This window comes from Lates calcarifer, linkage group LG16_LG22, assembly GCF_001640805.2.
Source record: "Lates calcarifer isolate ASB-BC8 linkage group LG16_LG22, TLL_Latcal_v3, whole genome shotgun sequence".
In the NCBI taxonomy this organism is placed as follows: domain Eukaryota; kingdom Metazoa; phylum Chordata; class Actinopteri; family Centropomidae; genus Lates; species Lates calcarifer.
In genome coordinates, this window is record NC_066848.1 from 19,409,970 (window position 1) to 19,428,140 (window position 18,171).

The window sequence follows — 18,171 nt, forward strand, 5'->3', positions numbered from 1 at the left end:
TGACTTGCGTGCCTACAAAAACTCAACAACACATTGTACAACGATCCATTAATGATCTAATTTTCTGTCAGGAGGGAGGTTGGAGACAACACTGGAGCTGAACATTATACTCCAAAGAAAACATCCATGTAAATCTGAATCAAACCTGACAAAATCTCTGATTGGTCTGGTTGTTTTTCCATCTAAGGGAAAACACCATTTATTAAAGCAACACCAGACCTTTATGAATCAGTCAGCAAAATGTGAGATGTGGGCAACACTGGAAGCAGGCTGCACTGGCCATGATGAGATACAATAACACAATGGATATCTTACATCACATAATCACTGACAAACTGAATGTCCCTCATGTCTGTTTTTCGGTCTTTGTTTTTCTGTGGGAATTCATTCAGAAATACAATGCTTGGCCAAATCAAGTTTCTCCTGCCCAGAATTGTGTTTTCAGCAATTGTTCTGCATGAAGACAAAGAGCTTATGCAATCATTTACTCAATCATCCTCACTGTTTGACCCCTTCAGAGCCCAGTTTGGCTCATCAGGAAGAGAGCCAAAAATAAGCCTTTTGGTAGGACGAGGTGGAGAGAAGGTCAGCGATTATTCACTATCAATAAACAGAAAAACACTACATATAAAGACGATAGGACATCCTTCACAGATTGCAAATATACAAAGTCTTTCCAAATAATGAAATTACTGGTCAGTGTGTACAGAGATAGAGGCAAAAAGTTTATTTTCTCTGTTCCTGTTGCTCGGTTATGTAAGTGCTGATTAAGTGTGGAACAGAAATGTTCTCAGTTGTGATTTATTTTTTTTTAAACATAGTGCTTGTGTCCCGCAAAGCGAAGAATGGGTGGTAAAGCTTAACTACACATGGCTAAAAACATGGCTTAAATACAATTTTAAAACTTGAATAATAATAAGAAGAGTCTATAAAGTAACTTGTGTAATTAAAGGGTTTCACTGCAGTGTTTTACTTTGGTCTGTACAGAACTTGTGTGCCATTTTCCACTTCTTTATTGTTTTCTAAATGCTATTTTAAATTTTTCTATTTCAGCTTAGAATCTTTATTACTTTCAAAGGAAAGTGCCTTCCTCTGCCCACTTAAACCTGTAATAACTAGTCATTTGGCCACATGAGAGCAGCAAATCATATAACATGATTTTCTTAATGCCTTTTATGTTTTATGTAAAGCATTATGAATTTCCCTATTGTTCAAAGGTATTATGTAAAGAAAACTTGTCTTGCTTTATGAAGACAACAGTGACATATCATTAGTTGATATGATTAACGTCTAATATGTCAAATATTCATTGTATTTTAGCTCTGTTTATTTGGTTTCCACCAACTCCTGAGGGAGATGTTTGTCTTAGTGGATTGCAGTACTAATTAATCTAATCTTATTTGTATAGAAAATAGTGATTAAAATTGTCCATCACAGTTTCCCATGGCTCAAAGCTCAATAAATTACTTAAATGGTTGATACATTATCACAGGAGCTGGCGATTCAGTGTCTCTGTATCGACTAATTGTTTCAACTGTAGATCAGTGAGTTACAGTGAACAGCAGAGTCATAAAAGCAGTATTACATCTGCGTGCATTCTCCTTTTTCTTTGAAAATCACCTGTTTTATTGTGTTGCACCTAAATCCTGTCAGACTCTCTTAACGCCAGTCACCTTTTGACCTTGTGTCTGTCTGCCTTTTCTAACCCCTCAGTGAACTCAAGAGCACTTCCTGTGTGAAGGGGAAGCATATAGACAGATGGCAGAGATGGTGTTTCATCTCTTAATGTGTGTTTAAGTGAAAGCCACAGACAGAGGAGGCTGTATAGTTTCCGGAGGGGAAGGTTTCTCATGAGAATTTTTCTCTCTGAACTGCTCAGACCTCTTTTGAGAGTGTGTGTGTGTGTGTATGTGTGTGTGTACATATGTGTGGGCATGTAAACAATATCATGAGTTATACAAAAATGAGAGATGGTTATCTTAGAAGGCACTGGTGTGTGTATTTTTATTTATAAGGCCTTAATTGTGGTGTTTCTGAGATACTAACACTTAGTGACATATTTAGGACCTGGGTTGTGCAAGCTATTTGTAGATCCATTACTAAATTTGTTATTAATAACTACTCACAAGAAATTTACTAAACTGGTTTGCGCTAGTCAAATGTAATGAATGTCTTAGCGAGAAAAGACCTTGTGTAACTCAGAATATGTCTCTACAGTGTACTGCAGCATGACAAGCTGCATGTAATTTAACTGTGCTTAACACAAATCTTGCCTCATTTGATTAACACTCTAGATGTATTTACACTTGATGTAAATAGCTGCACATTACATCACAGGTCAACTTAGCACACAGCAACAGTGAACTGGTTGAGACTGGTTTTTGTATGGTTAGTGTGGTACCATTTACATTACTGATTAGTCATTTTGTTCATCATCTTATCTCTTTTACAAGAGAAACCTTAATCTAAATGGGACTTACTGAATTAAAGATCAGTCTGTTGTATGTATTTGTTTAAATTTAAAGTGCATGTATTTATCTGTGTACTTATAAAGGACTTTCTTACAAAGTTGCTTTGCTTTTAAAGTGCTACTATAATGAATGTAAACTCTGTGAGAGCATATGACAAGCTTGGTCTCCCAAATCAGGTGCATGCGTAAGTGTGCTTAATATTCATTTCAAGGTCAAGCATGTGTCCATTATGGGTTTCAAAGTTCAAGTAAGCCTCCAGGGAATGCATGTAAGTCAATGAAAGTTCAATAAGTTCTTTTAATCTCATGCTGGTTCATTTAAACTTTTTTGTCTATCTTGTGAACATTTACTTAAAAATGTATCTGCTAACTCACTCTGTTCTTAAAATAAATACATTCTGAGCATGGTACATGACAATCTGAGGTTATGGAATAATAATCACAACCCATCCTTTAAATATGCGAAAAAAGGCATTCCATCTGTTCCCCTACTAAAACGTCTACTGTCATTTTACCAACAACAACAACATGAAGTTGCATTTTCCTTTTTTAAGATGAAGTTACATCGCCACCTGGAGGACATAAACATGTAGTGCAATAACTGGGGCTGAGGCTAAGCATGATTTCATATACCCATCTTTAACATGTCTATAATAAAAATTAAAAATTAAAATAGACGAGTGTCTGAATTTTACTCATTTACTCTCAAACACAAAACACCAATACTTAAGCAGTCAGTGCAGATTGTTTATAAATTAAACTAAAGGCGTTTTGAGATTTTAAAATTGGGGCAGATGTGTGCCAAAATGCAAAAGGTTTAGGCCTTGTTCATGGTCAGTTTTTTTTGAAGCGCCACATATGGGGGTTAAAGTAACTGAACAAGCAGATAAAACAGCAGTAGGCTCTGAAATAAAGACAAAACACAATCGCAGACACAATACTAACACTCACACAAGTAACTATCGACAAGTGTTCCAGGCAAGCTGAAGCCACCGTGTAGTCCGGAGTGGACTACTGAGAGCGGCTCAAAGCTCAGGGGATATCAGAAATATTAAGAAATTGGGTTTTAAATTTGATAATCAATAGGCTGAAGTTGAAAACACGTCTAAGGGCCCTGTGTGGGTAAGGATATTGTTTGTCCCACGCGACTACAGGTTTGACTCACCTGTAGCTGCCTGACTGGACTGTATCACTTTCAGCTGCCCTCTGGCCTCGCTTAGTCCACTCTCCTCTAGATGTAGGTACTCCAGAATTTATACCATCGTGGATTTTTTGTAAAAGGGGCGATAGCAGAGCTCCAAAAACTCAAGACAAGACACCAAACTACCCCAGCATGGTACCACCGAACACCTGCTGCTTCACCTCTCCCAGGTGTGTCGCATCAGTGACGTTAGCGCCGACGCTTTAACACGCCTTAATTAACAGAGATGAAGTATCGCAAAACTCCCTCTCAAATGATCAAACTTGGAGTTACAGGTGCTATTAGCATGGCCTCAAACATAATGTTCTCATCAGTTTTATTTTATTTGGAACAACACTTTATTAGTTACTCAATTTCCAGACAGTATTTTTATTAACTACAACAAATATGTTATTTTACTGGACACCATTCCAGGAGATCTGTAACTCTGTAGATGATCGATGTAAATGTTTTTGTCTGTTTGGCAGCAGCATGAACTTTGGCTACAAAACATTCTAATGGTCATATTTTATTTCTGGATCTCTTCAATACTTTTAAATATTCATACCAGCAGTTTCTGTATCAAATATTCATATCTTAAGAAATCAATATGGAAAATAGTTGCTGAAGAGTGGATGGGCAAAGCTTAAAGAGATTTTTGTTGGATTGTCAATCCAGGTATACTGGATCCACCACCATTGTGAATCTAAATCAAAATGACCAGAAAAGGTGAGGGAGAATCTGTCACTCTGTTTATTGTTCAACTACCAAAGCATGCAACAGCGAAAAAGTCCCACAAACAGCAGTGCTGATCACCAAACATCCATCTGTTTGCAAAAATTGATTTTATGGAAAGTCAGTCCAGTCAGACCAAGGCAAAGAAGTATCATATGACCATCGTAAAATTCTCCAAGCCTATAGAAATCAAAAGATTTTATCGCACTGGAAAAATTGACCATGGTGGTCATCCCAGGCCCATTGTGGTTAAATTGCTTTGAGCAAAATGCCTCAAAGTCACTAATATCTTCACTGTTCTTTAGCACCGATATACCAAGACAAATTCCTTGTATGTGCAAAATTACTTGGCAGTAAAGTCTGATTCTGATCAGTGAGGTCTTTTCCCAAAATGTTTGCATGAAACTCCAAAGCAACTGCAACCACAACTAAGAGAAGAGAAGAAGAAAGGGGAACACTGTCTTTCTGAAAATGATCAACTAGTTGTGGATCCTCCCCAGTATGCTTAAATCTTGCCTACTTATTATTCTTTTTGTCTGTTTGTAGTTATTAAATATCAGACATCTCTAATGAAGAATGGGACCCAAATCCACATGATCTTGTCTTTATACAAATAAAACATCATTTTGCCATCTGCCGTTTCGCAGAGGTGTAACTACTATCTGTCTTTAACTTGTGATAAACTCAAGTCTGATTCTTATCACTTGTAGATGATGAATAGCAGATTAGAATGTGAATATACTGGAAAGAATATGTGCACATGACCTAATGGGTCTTAGTGGGTAAGGTATCCAGAGGCCGCTGAAGCTGGGAATTGTAGGTTTAAGTCCCACTGGAGTTTTTTAATTAGACTGAGGTGCTGATAATATTACAGTAGGTAAAACTACTGTCTCTGCAAATCATGTATATGTTATTTCAGTCTGCATGTTGCCATTTGCAGCTGTACAAACCTTACCTACCCAACCTTTTTGTTACCTGCTGATCAAGACTTACCAGTCAATTGCAGCATTTTAATTAAAACTTCAACATACAAATTTTGAAGTTCTTTTATGCCCGTCTCCACACACATTTTGATTTATCAATCATCAATCTGCCATCGTTTTAGTTGAGTTACAGTTGAGAAGCAACTCTTCTGCCGTCCTTTCCCCTTTTTCAACGGCAATTGCCTTCATTCAGTTAAAGCCTTATTGCACTTTGGTAACCCATCAGAAGGACAGTGTTCTATTCTGGTTAATATTTCCCTTTGTTGAAGGTTGAAACTCCAGCAGCACTTGTAGTATTCAAACAAATCTCTGACAGGAAAGTTCTTTATCCCCTTCCAAGCATAGGAGAAGTTGCACAGACACCCACACTCTGCAAATGTTGTCCTCGATTCTAAGATTCTTTTTAACTCTGAGTTCAGTGCAGCTAAACAATCAGCGCTCACATGTAATTGTGTAAGTTTCATCCTGCTGGTATAGACTGAAAATGTAAGGTTTCAGTATTTAACAGTATTGAAGCAAAATCATTTTACAGATTTCTCTGTTTCTCTGTCTGTGGGAAACTGGATTCCCGCAGACAGCTTATAAGTACAACAAGAGAAGAAGTTAGACTGAAACTCTGGCTTAAATTCTGTATCAAAACGCTTGGTTCCATATTTCATCCTCATAGAGAACATGGTAAATGGACTTGTACTTATATAGCGCTTTTGTAGTCGTATCCACCACTCAAAGTGCTTTACACTACATCAAATTCACCCATTCACCCATTCACACACACATTCATACAGTCTTGCACTATGCACAAAGTGCTCTAGCACATCCACATTCACACACCAATGCTACAAACACTGGGGGCAACGTGCGGTTCAGTATCTTGCCCAAGGATACTTCAGCACAGAACCGCTGACCTTCCGATTAGTGGACGACCCGCTCTAGCTCCTGAGCCACAGCTCAAACACACCATGGAAGAAGATTTCACACCTAAAGACCAAGACAAATACCTTGATTTCATCTTGAATTCTGGGCTACGACCATCAAGCCATCAGTCAATTGCATTAAAAAATGGCATTAAAAGCAAAAACAATACACAGACTGAAAGAAGATAGGTGTTCTTGAGAAAATAGCACTGAATATGCCTCCACCTCTGATATCATGACCAGATGTTATGTTTTGCAATTTTGACCTTTCTTCTACTGAGGCTTAAAAAAAGTGTCCCAAAAGGAAAAGAAGATAGGATCATGTTGTAGATACATTTTGTTCCTGACACTTACTCCAAAGATGTATTTTGTAGAGTATGTCATGTAATTAACTAATAAACATCCTTGATAAAGATATGCCGGTGCCTGTTCAACATCTTGTGCCAATGTGTAATCTTAGTCACAACTTGTACCTTGTAATATGTTACAACCTCACAATGTCCAAAGGTGATAGAGTGGTTAATGATCAGGTTGGTGAGCTGTAGAGCCTAAATTCAGTCCTGCTCACCAAAAGAAACCCCCACAGTGAACAGAGAACTCTGCAGAGAACAATCTCTAGTGGTCCTATGCTGTTTTCTACATAGGTGAGTATTTTCACTTTTTTATGTTTTTAATATTTGGTCCTGTTGTGGCAATTCTAACTGAGAACCAGCTGACTAGTCAAGTGAGAATGTATTTCAAATACTAAGACACAATGTTTATTCATTTCTAGAATGTTTAACACATGCATGTAGATCTCCATGTCTGAAGACAAAGTGAAATGCATGACAAAGAGAGAAAATGACTGTATCTCTAATTTTCAAGGGTCAGCTGCTCCCTCTGTGAGTGATGCTGAATTTCTGGGAAAAAGGATATAGCCTTCTTTGGCCTTGTTTTTCAGGAAACTGTTATCTCCACATGTCACTTCATGCCTCAGGCATAGGTGCTTACAGCAGTTTGTTCATGAAAGTAACACACTCATATGACTGTCAGGCGCAGGCCTTTAATAATGCATTTTACTCTTCTAGTAGGACAGCATTGTTTATATCAACACGCCAATCATAAGCTCATTATTTAAGCATAAAACATCAATTCCTTCTTACCATGATGCATACTAAATGTAAGCCACACAGGGAATATAAGCATTTCCCTTCACAGTCCATATGTGATTTATCTCATGTTTTACCTCTGTCAACTTAAAGCCAATCTAAACCTGTCTCTGAGGATGAAGTTCGAGAATATCCTGGAGGAAATCGATGGTTTTGGTCCTTTCCAAATCTGCCATTATCATTCTGCTCTGCACCCCTCGAATTGTTCTCCCCTGTCATTTCTTACTGAATAACTTCATCGCTGCGGTGCCTCCTCACCACTGTGACATCAGCACGTTTGACGATGGAGGACCCTTTAGGAATCTTACCCACGAGCAAAGACTGACCATCAGCATTCCCGTGCGAGGAGATGGGAACCCAAAATCTTGTGAGATTTTCGCCGAGCCTCAGTACCAGCTCTTGTCCAACAGCTCAAACAGCGCTGACCTGCCCACAGTTCAGTGTCAGAGTGGATGGGTTTACTACAACTCAACCTTCACTTCCACCCTGACAACAGAGGTATAGCCACTGACTTTTTAAAATCAATATTATACTTTGTTTGCTGGGCAAAGCAAGGCATGTTTCATGTAAAATGTAAAAACAACATGAGACAATATAAAAAGCATTTAGATTTTAAGTGTTATATACAACATAAAAAGTAAAAAATAGAAGAGTGAAAGTTTTAGCCTTGATTTAAAAGAATACGTAAGGAAGCCAGTTTACAGTGTGCAGTGGAGTCATATGATCCACTTTTGTGGACTCCAGCAGCAGTGTTCTGAATCAGCTTCAGCTGTCTAATTGAATTTTTTAGACCTGTAAATACACCACCACCACAGTAGTTGAGTGGATTGAAGATGTAGGTACTGGCAATTTTTTTCCAAATTCTTCTGAGACATATGTCTTTTACTCCTCCATATGTTCTTATGGTGATCGTGGGTAAACTTTGTAATTGTCTTAATATAACTGTTAAAATTCAAATTTGAGACCATGACTACACTCAACCTTTTCTTTGTAATCTGCTTTTTCAGTGGGACCTTGTCTGTGATAGAAAAAGCCTGACAAAAGCCACAGGCACAATCTTCTTTTTCGGTGTGATGATTGGAGCCATAGCTTTTGGATTCCTCTGTGATAAGTAAGTAAAAAAAAATCTAGGATCTCACATTATGAGTTTAATGTTAAACTTTTAAATAGAAAAACAATTTGCATATGATGTACTTTTATGTTAATTTATTTTGGAACTTCATGGAAACAGTAAGAAATAATTGAAGTGATGTCAGGTAATGTTCTGAGTTGAAAGACAGGCAATGTCAGACAAACTATAAATGCAGAGACATGTAATTTGAATTAAATATTTTTGTTAAATTTTGCTACTTTTTTCCTTCTAAAAAATAATTAGAATCACATTGTAAATGCTTTGCAGGAGTTGACACACAAATTTCCATTCATGAATTTTACCCCCAATCTTTTTTCCAGGTATGGGAGGAAAAACACTCTTTTGGCCTCATACATCATGGCGATCATATTTGGCTTCTCCAGTGCATTTGCAAACTCCTATGCCCTGTTTGCAGTGCTGAGATTTCTCACCGGGTTCGGACTGACGGGAATCACCACCAATTCACTTGTTCTCAGTAAGTTCAAAGCTGCTCTAAGGTCACCATATCAACTTGAAGGTGGTGATGTGTCATGTGTTTTTTGCATTAACAGTTTGTTTCCACTGGTCCCTAATGGCCATAAAATCAGTTATTTCATGTTTGGCATATCTAATCTGATCATGAGCGTTCAGCCAACCTCCCTGGGAAAAATGGTATGACTTTAGTCATTTTCCTCACCCTGCAGGTATCGAGTGGGTCGACACAAGCCATAGATCATTTATCGGCGTGATTGGCAGCCTGTCCTGGTCTCTAGGTAACATGCTCTTGGCTGGGTTTGCCTTCCTGGTGAATGACTGGCGGACGCTGATCATGACTGTTACAGCCCCTCTGGGTTTTGCAGTTCTCACCTGGTGGTAAGTGACACACATGCAGTATGTTACTGTTTTCCACAAAAAGAAAAATAAATGTACATTTCACCATGTGGAGCACACTTAGCTCAAGTGCTTCTAAGTACATTAGTTTCTAATCAAATTTGACAGAGGACACTGTATCTTTCAAAATGGCTGTCTACTCTAAATGAAAATGAGGCATGTGGTGGGTTACTTCATTGGAGGAAAAACTATATTTTTCACTTACTGACAAATCAATTTCATCAACTAACATTTATCTAAAATCAACTTAGAAGTTTTGGAAATAGAACTTTTAAGTTATGGTCTAATTCATGTGTCCACACATTATTGATTTTTTGAATGTAACTGCAGGTGGATTCCTGAATCTGCTCGATGGCTTTTAGTGAATGGTAAAGTGGAAAAAGCCCAGTTTTACCTCGACAAATGTGCAAAGTTCAACAAAAAACAAAACCTGTCAACCAAATTAAAACTGGAGGTAAGTGTCAGCTTAAAGATAAGTGATGTTTTAAAGTTGAATTTTTATGTGATTTTATCATTTTTATAAATCAATGTCAGATTCACTTGCCCAAATCACTTAACATTGCATCTCTACTTCAGCTACAGACACTCTCCAACATAGAAATGATGGACAAGATGGACAAAAACTACACTTACCTTGACCTACTCAAGACCCCGAAGATGAGGCAGTTAACTCTCTTAACTGGGATTGTGTGGTGGGTATCACCTCCACTCACTGGTTAAAATGCATACATATTAATATATGGAAGGCAGGACACTTAATCTAGAGAAACATGAATAAGCAATGATTCCTTGCTCATGGTTTCCTACAGGTATGGAGTTGCTTCCACATATTATGGAATCAGCCTGAACATCAGTGGATTTGGTTTGAACATGTACCTCACACACTTCATTTATGCAGCCATTGAAGTACCAGCCAAGCTGATGATCTATTGCCTTCTCAACATCATTGGACGCAGGAAATGTCAAGCAGGCACACTGTTACTGACAGGAATCTGCATTGCCATAAACATCTTTGTTCCACAAGGTCAGAATTCCTTTCACCTTTTCCAGAGATTATGCAAACACGCACAAAGATGGTTTCTGTGATCATGTGAGTTGGTATGAGTGGAAACAAAACTACCACTGCTGCAGTACAGTTCTTTGTCAGGAGCCATTTTTGTAGTTCCAAACCCTCAGACAATGGACTTGAACCAGGCAACACAATATTTGCTGCCACAGTACAACTATTGTTTGACAGAAAAGGTTAGTAATAAGTAGAACATAAAGATAATAATTTATAATAATATAAAACTTAATAAGCTATTGTAGGGAATTTGTGTGGTGCAACGTCTTTTCTCATTACTCCTTGTCACACCCACAACAACAGGACATTTACAGTGAAATACTGTGCACAACTATGTAAGGCCATTAGTCATTTATCTAACTTGTGAGAGTTTCTTCAGAGGATAAATATCACACAATTATTACTTCCATTCTAAGCTGTGTAATAACACCAAATCACTCAGTCTTATCTTATGCACAGCACTGTACTTGTTTGCAGGTCTGTGGCATGTGCGTGCTATTGTTGCTATTCTTGGAAAGGGCCTGTCAGAAGCTTCCTTCACAACTGTCTTCCTCTACACAACAGAGCTTTACCCCACAGTCATCAGGTAAGTTACTGTCATACATTTTTATTAAGCTGCTACATTGTTAAGGCCTTATTTCAGAATTTCTCTCACTCACCATTCACATCAGTTTTAATTGTATTTTACTCCTGCAGCTTATCAAGTTACGTACCCTATTGGACTTTTAGATGAAATTAGAGAGTGCAATTTTATCATCATGTGGGACAAGTACAGTAGGGTGATTATATTGGATTTGTTTGATTGTTGTTATAGTACCTCATTTTGATTCTGTCCTTTTCAGTTTTGAGGTGAAACAGTTAGGAGACTGGTTTACCCATAATAATAACCTAATTAACTAAAAATAATGAAACATACATAAACATACATAATGACTGTTGAGGACAAATTTATCATGTAAACTCTTATGATTTACTTCCTGTCTCACCAGACAAAATGGTTTGGGCTACACCAGCTTCATGAGTCGTCTTGGAGTATCAGTGGCTCCTCTTATCCTGCTGCTGGAGGACGTGTGGACTCTTCTTCCTCAGATTATCATCTGCTCTGTGGCCATCGTAGCTGGCCTGGTGTCTCTGCTGCTACCAGAGACACAGAATGTGAGGCTGCCAGAGAAAATTGATGACATTGAAAACCCTAGGTTAGTAAACAAACAAATGAAAGACATGGAGTATAAAATTTGAAAATGTCTTCGGCACTGCTTTGGCATCATCTGGTGGTAGTTTTGAGAATGACAATGATAGCAATACTGCAACTGATGTTCTGTTTAGTAGTTTCATTTTGGATTAGGCTTAAAACAATATATATGAATACATCTATGAGTTTTTATGTCATAGTTTGGATTAAGGTTAGTTTGATAGTGGGATAGTTTGAGATCTTGAGGTTGATGTTGTATTGTTAGTCAGGGAAGAGTATTTTCATTATAAATATTCAAATAATGGTTTAATTGTTTTTGATTCATTTCAGAGCAAATGACACCTCTCACTCAATGAAGTCTTCAGACATTTTCCTGGAATCAAAGACCACAACAGACCCTTAGCAGAAAAGATATGAGTAGAACAAGGACTTTGTTTATGTGCTCACAGACCTCATGACCTTACTGCCTCAGTGACAATGAGCATACTGTCATATATATGTTCATACATATGTTAATCACCTCTTTGTTGTATTTGTATTGAAAACTCAGGTCATTTTTTTGAATGTTTGTGTGGTTTGTAAACACCAAGAAACTATCAAATATTGTAGATGATTTATTTATGAGGTACAAACTGAATAAATTACATTTGTCACCAGTTTATCTACAAATGGTTTTTATTTGATCTGTATGATAAATTTTTTCGGACTTTTCAGATGCAACTTTTGCATAAAATGAACTAAACTGTCTAAACTATCTACTTTGCAGTTTTTTTCTTTAAAGTGTGGACTTTTCTCTGCCATTCATTTACTTCAGTGCAAGAGAAATTTCATGGCAGACATTCACAACTGTGTGACTGCAAGAAGTGATGCAAATTCAGCCATGTCTCTGCTATACTTCAAGTTACAAAGTTACAGTTAGAGTAGCATTTCTTGAGGTCCACAGTATAACACTGACAAAAAGTTAAACAAAACACAAAAGTATGAAGACAAAAACACTAAACATGAAAGTGTATAGGTGCATGAAAATCTGAGTGCAAAAATGATATATGAGTATGTTAAAATAAAGTGCGTGCAAGAAAGTTAAGAGAAGACATACGGCACTATAGGAAGCACAAAGATTACCTTTAAGACTCAATTCGGGGCAAAGAAAAGTTAGAAAGTTAGAATCACATTAACCTTGTTGGCCAGCTAACTGCGCACGTAGTTATATATGAAAAAGAATAAAAATAAGACAAAAATTACCACAAAATTTTTGGTTAAGGCAGAGCTTTAGCACATTTATGCTTCACAATCACTGGTTCATTCAGCAACTTCTTGGCTGACCTGAAACATCTAATCATATTCATGAAGGTGTAACCTGACACAACCCAACCATCTCCCTGTATGCTATGCCTCTGGAATTGTGGATTTAAAGTAATAATTGAATGTTTGTGTATGTGTCTATTAAGGGAGGATCAGGTCTCCCAGCAGAATCCTTGTTGCTGCCTGGATTCTTGGAGATCCACTGTAAAACAGCAGCACTTTTACTACTAAATCTAGCATTGTTATAGGAGGTCAGTTCCTTAAGTGACTTTGATTAAACATTGGTTTTGGTATCTGCCCCCAAAACCCAACAATGGAGTTGTCCCAAACTAAAGTGATGGATGTGAATGGGAATCTTTGAAAACTACATGTCCTCTTCAAAGTCTTGTCTCCACAGTCTCAGCCACAGTATCCACAGTGGGTCTCATATTCTCGTTTGGATTTGGGTTGTGACAGCAGGGCAGAGCCCTCAGCACCTCTTTGAGCCCTTTGGTCATGAATATATAGAGGAAGGGGTCCACCAGAGGACTGAGGTAGAGCAGCAGGTGAGACACCAGCCCCAAGTAGCGCACTGCCTCCTTAAAGGACAAAGCCTCCAGGAGGACACTGAGGATGAAGGGGACATAAAGGACAGTGTAATTGGCCCAGATAGCGCCAATTCCCCATACCATCCTCCTCCTCTCTGTTGTTGGAGGGTTGGATCTGGAGCAAATCAGAGCTCTCCAGGAGTCCACAGCAAAGAAGAGGAGGAACGGGAAAGGGGCGAGCATAGCTACTGCAAACCACAGGTTGTACTTAAGCACGGCCAGGGCCAGGACGCCAAATGGAGCAGCCCATGCCACCAAGGCAACTGCAGGAGATCGACGGATACTGGCGCAGCAGTCCACCCACTGCGGGTAAGCCACCAAAACATGACGCTCCTGGGCTATGAACAACATGAGGGTGATGTTGGAGACAACACCAAAATAGAAGATAAAGTCGGTCGCGTTGGAGGAGAGGATGGTTCCACTCTCCATGTTTGGGTCCACGCGGGGACGACCAAAGAAACTGATGATGTCAGAAACCAGGAGGAACATGACATGCATGGGAACTTTATTCTCCCCTGGACAGAGAATAGAGAAAATACAAGTTAGTAATATTGATATCTCTCACTACTACTTACTTATGTCTGACTTTATGCACCTGGAATTTGTGTCATTTGTGTTCATGAAACTGAGCTAGAGATGTTGCCTCCCTTGTTTTTCTTACTTTGTCATGGTAAGGTACTCAGTGACAGCTGGAACTAAAGGTGTTTAGGAATAAATAAAGCTTTAATTTAACACTTACTAAAACAAAAGTGTCTTTTATGACATTAAAAAAAGTCATTAAACACACCCTAAAATGTTTTTGAGCACACATTCATATAAACTGTCTATTGATAGTGTTAGCAAACCAAATTAGGGTGCCCCTGAGCTAGCTTATCATAAATTGAGCCAAGCCCATCCCCTCAGACTAGTCTAGTTGATTTTCATATGTGTAGGAGGTGGTTGGTAAATGACTGGTGTATACATTAAGTTGCTGGACACAGAGCAGTGCAATAACAAACCTTTGGACAGATTCTTGAGGGCATAAATAGCCAGTGCAATGGCGGGCAGCCCGATGGCGAAGGTCAACCAGCTGATCACCTTGGCCACCTGCACAGAGGCAGGTGTGGTGGTGTTGCCAGTGATGTTGATGAGGAGGGGCACAGTTGTTGACACTGTGTTACTGTCAGCCATAAGAGACTGCGCCGTGGCTATTTATGTGTTCAGCTTTTTAGATTATCATTCAGATCCTCAGAGGGAGGAGGTCAACTGATGGCGTGGATGCAGTAGGTTGTAATATGGACCAATTGAGCCTAGTTACAGTCAAAACAAAGACCAGGATTAGTTATTTGCAGGACCAAAATAAACACTGCACACTTGTACAAGTCTTAATTATGAATCTTTTAAGAAGGGTCTAATGTGTCTTTGCTTTGAGTGTAGATAGAAAACAGCCTGACAACAGTTATGCTCAGTGCACAGTTATCTGTATTACCCATGACTTCTGACGTGTGATGTCTGTCTGATCTGACACCTGTGAGCTGTCCTCACTGTGTTCTCACTTTTGACATGATGACTTTTTTTCAAGAATAACATTATATCTACAAAATTGTACTGACATACAGAGGGAAATACTTTTGTTTAATAGTGTACATGCTCGACTACAAATACATGAAATTAGAAAATAATAGTTAAGGAGATACACTGGGTTTCTAATTTTGGCTGTGTTTTAACTAGCCAAGAGAACCTATCACTCATCAAAATATGACTAAATACATGATTTCTGTAAAAGCTTGGAGGGGGTTTTACAGTATAACAGAGCTAAAACAGGCGAAAGCTTGGGTGACAGTCTTTAGAGTAATGTTTAAATCACAAACATTACATTAAATTGGTGTTCATATTAAAAATAGAGATTTATACCAGTTTAAAATTCCAATTACTTCCAATTATCTTCATGATGTCTCATATTCAAGGACTCCATTTATTTTAAGCCTCTTTTAAATTTCAAAGCACATTAATCATCCTTAGCCATTAGCTTACCTGTAAAAAATGCTCAGTCAACTTTCATCCATGAAATTCCCCTCAGTTGCCGTTCCAACTTGTTTTTAAAGACTCATCTGCTGAAAACACTTGAAATAATTCATGATTACTCAAATCCTGTTCAAATATCTCAATTCCCACTTTGAGAGCCAGAGAACATGTGTTTCTCTGAGTATCGGTGAAAATGTTTAAGTCCAGGTTTGCGTGTGATTGCATCTTGATGTTTGTGTGACAGTACGTGACAGTATGTGGTTCTTTCTAGGAAGTTATTTATTGCTGCAGTGCTGAGCCTCCTTATCTCCACAGAGCTCAGCAGGGCTGATTTGAATGACGCTGAATGTACTGGAATATTTTCTATTGGTTTATATGGATCATTCTGTGTGTCAATGATAATGCAGGAAGTGAAGATTTGCATGAAAGATTGATGTAAAATTTTGGAACGGGCTTTATCTTAGCTGTATGTTTGTATGGCTCTACAGGCAATTCAATTATTTTTAAAGTGGCAGTAAACCAATTTTACACATGAAGATTAGTTTTTGTTTGTGAAAATTAGTGCCACATAGCCCATGACACAGGGGTATCTGTGAACAGTGCCTGTTCACAATGCCTCCATGAAAAGGCCCGGGCATGTTGCTTACATCATGGGAAAGGCGGAATAATGTTAGTGGTGGTGCAGTCAGAAAGATAGTATAATGTCTTCTGTATAGCTCTGGAGGGGCTTTGATATGTATGTATGGAAAATTTCCTTGATGATATTACTATGATGCCATCAAAGTTATATTAGCTTGGATGTGGGAGACTGGAGAAAGCCTGGAGGGAGGGTCTAATGAAAACTTTGGAAAAGTAAGTGCTTGACTTAAGTACTAGGGACTAAAAGTCAGGATATCTTGGCCTCTGCTGCTTTGGTTTAGAAACTTTTTTCCTCAGTCTCTCAGAAGTCCCGAATGCCATACTGAATGACTAGATCACACTAAATCAAACACACACATATTAAAATTCAATTTTAAGTGTTCCTTATATACACTGTTGCCCATAAAGTTGGAATAATTTTGTTTTCAGACACATTCCTCTTTTTATTCCTATTTATACACATTAGTAATCACTTTTGACCAGGTGCAATGATTACATACTGAGTCCCCGTTACCCAGGTGAAATGAATTCATGCTTAACAATTGTTTGGCGCTATAAAAGGCAAGACAATCGCTGTGTTTCAGAATTGGCTGTATAACTTCCAACCAAATTTGATACAAGTATTAACAAGTATTAACCAAACTCTGAAGTGCCACATAAATTGGTGCAGATGTGTGTATCACATATTTGATGCGTTTGAACAATCCAGATTAAAGTCACTGGAGATATCTGGGCTGGCTCTTGAACATACACACCAAGGCCAATTCATCTTATAATTCCAATTGAGCTATAATAAATAATAATAAATATAATAATAAACAATTCTCAGTCTAAAAAGATGATTATGCATTTTGTGTATTTGTTGTGCCTCAAATACAGTACAAGGTGTTTTAGAGAGAAATACTGGATCTAAATAGGACTTTTGTTCATTTAAAAAGTATCTGCAGCATCTGATACAATGTATCATATAAAACTACACAAACAGATTTTTTACACAATTAAAATGACTACAGGCAAAAAAAAAAAAATGTTAGGAAACATTTCAAGCCACCTGCACCACTGGGATGCTGGTTTGTAATTTTAAGTACTTTGTAATCTGAAGAATGTGATAGTGGACTGAGAGTGGCATCTCACTGGTTAAGTACTGAGGGTGTCAGCTTCAGTGTTTGACAACTCAGTCCCTGAACACGGTTTCCTGTGGTGGCACAGTGACCAAATACGATGACACCACAGTCGTTCCCACAGACTGATGACAACTGAGGTGCTCTTGAGCAAGGCCTCCAGTGGAACTGCTCAGTGGTCAGCAGATCACAGTGTGGCTGTACTGAACAGCTTCCAGGTGTGAATGTGTGCAACTGTGTGAGTGTTATGAGGACAAGGACAATAAATTCACAGCTGTTTGTCTTGTTGACAGCATTGCTCAGACACATGAACATGTCATTGCCATTAATGGAACGTCCTCATAACCACTGGAAGGAATTCATACAGTACATGCCAGGCTATACAGTATATACACCTGCAAATACACACATCCTGCAATTAATCATCACAGATGACAAGGACCATGGGAGCTTAAGTGAAGTGTATACTGCTTGCTTAAATTTTAGAATTCTGACTTAAAACCCCAAATCTCAACTGTTTTTTTTTTTTTTTTTTTTTTGGTAATGCTGAGATAAATTAAGTAAAATATTTTTTCATGCATGTCAGTCATTGTTCTCACTAAATATTCAGTTAGTATTACATATTGATAGAGGAGATTTTAGGTGAGCATAGGTGAACTGAAGGGCAGAGGGTAGTGTCATGTACAATACTTTGTCAGTAAGGTTATTACTACCACCAGCTGAAGCAACAGAGTGTTTAGACTGTTTAGTTTAATGTGGCAATGTAATCCTGGTGTATTGGGTATAAATAATGAGTATAATTCAAACAAAACTGTAAAATTGCTCTGACAG

The 18,171-nt window shown here is 38.1% G+C and overlaps 1 protein-coding gene across 1 annotated transcript; it reads left to right on the forward strand.

Annotated features, from left to right (window-relative positions):
* Positions 1 to 7,528: 7,528 nt before the first annotated feature.
* LOC108872907 (solute carrier family 22 member 7-like) lies at positions 7,529 to 12,348 on the forward strand. The gene is given in 11 exon segments (XM_018660817.2): positions 7,529 to 7,600; positions 7,602 to 7,928; positions 8,438 to 8,541; positions 8,883 to 9,037; positions 9,246 to 9,414; positions 9,763 to 9,886; positions 10,009 to 10,124; positions 10,242 to 10,456; positions 10,973 to 11,081; positions 11,485 to 11,691; positions 12,018 to 12,348. Coding segments are annotated over 11 exon segments (1,653 nt in total). The 5' UTR covers positions 7,529 to 7,546; the 3' UTR covers positions 12,091 to 12,348.
* Positions 12,349 to 18,171: the final 5,823 nt, after the last annotated feature.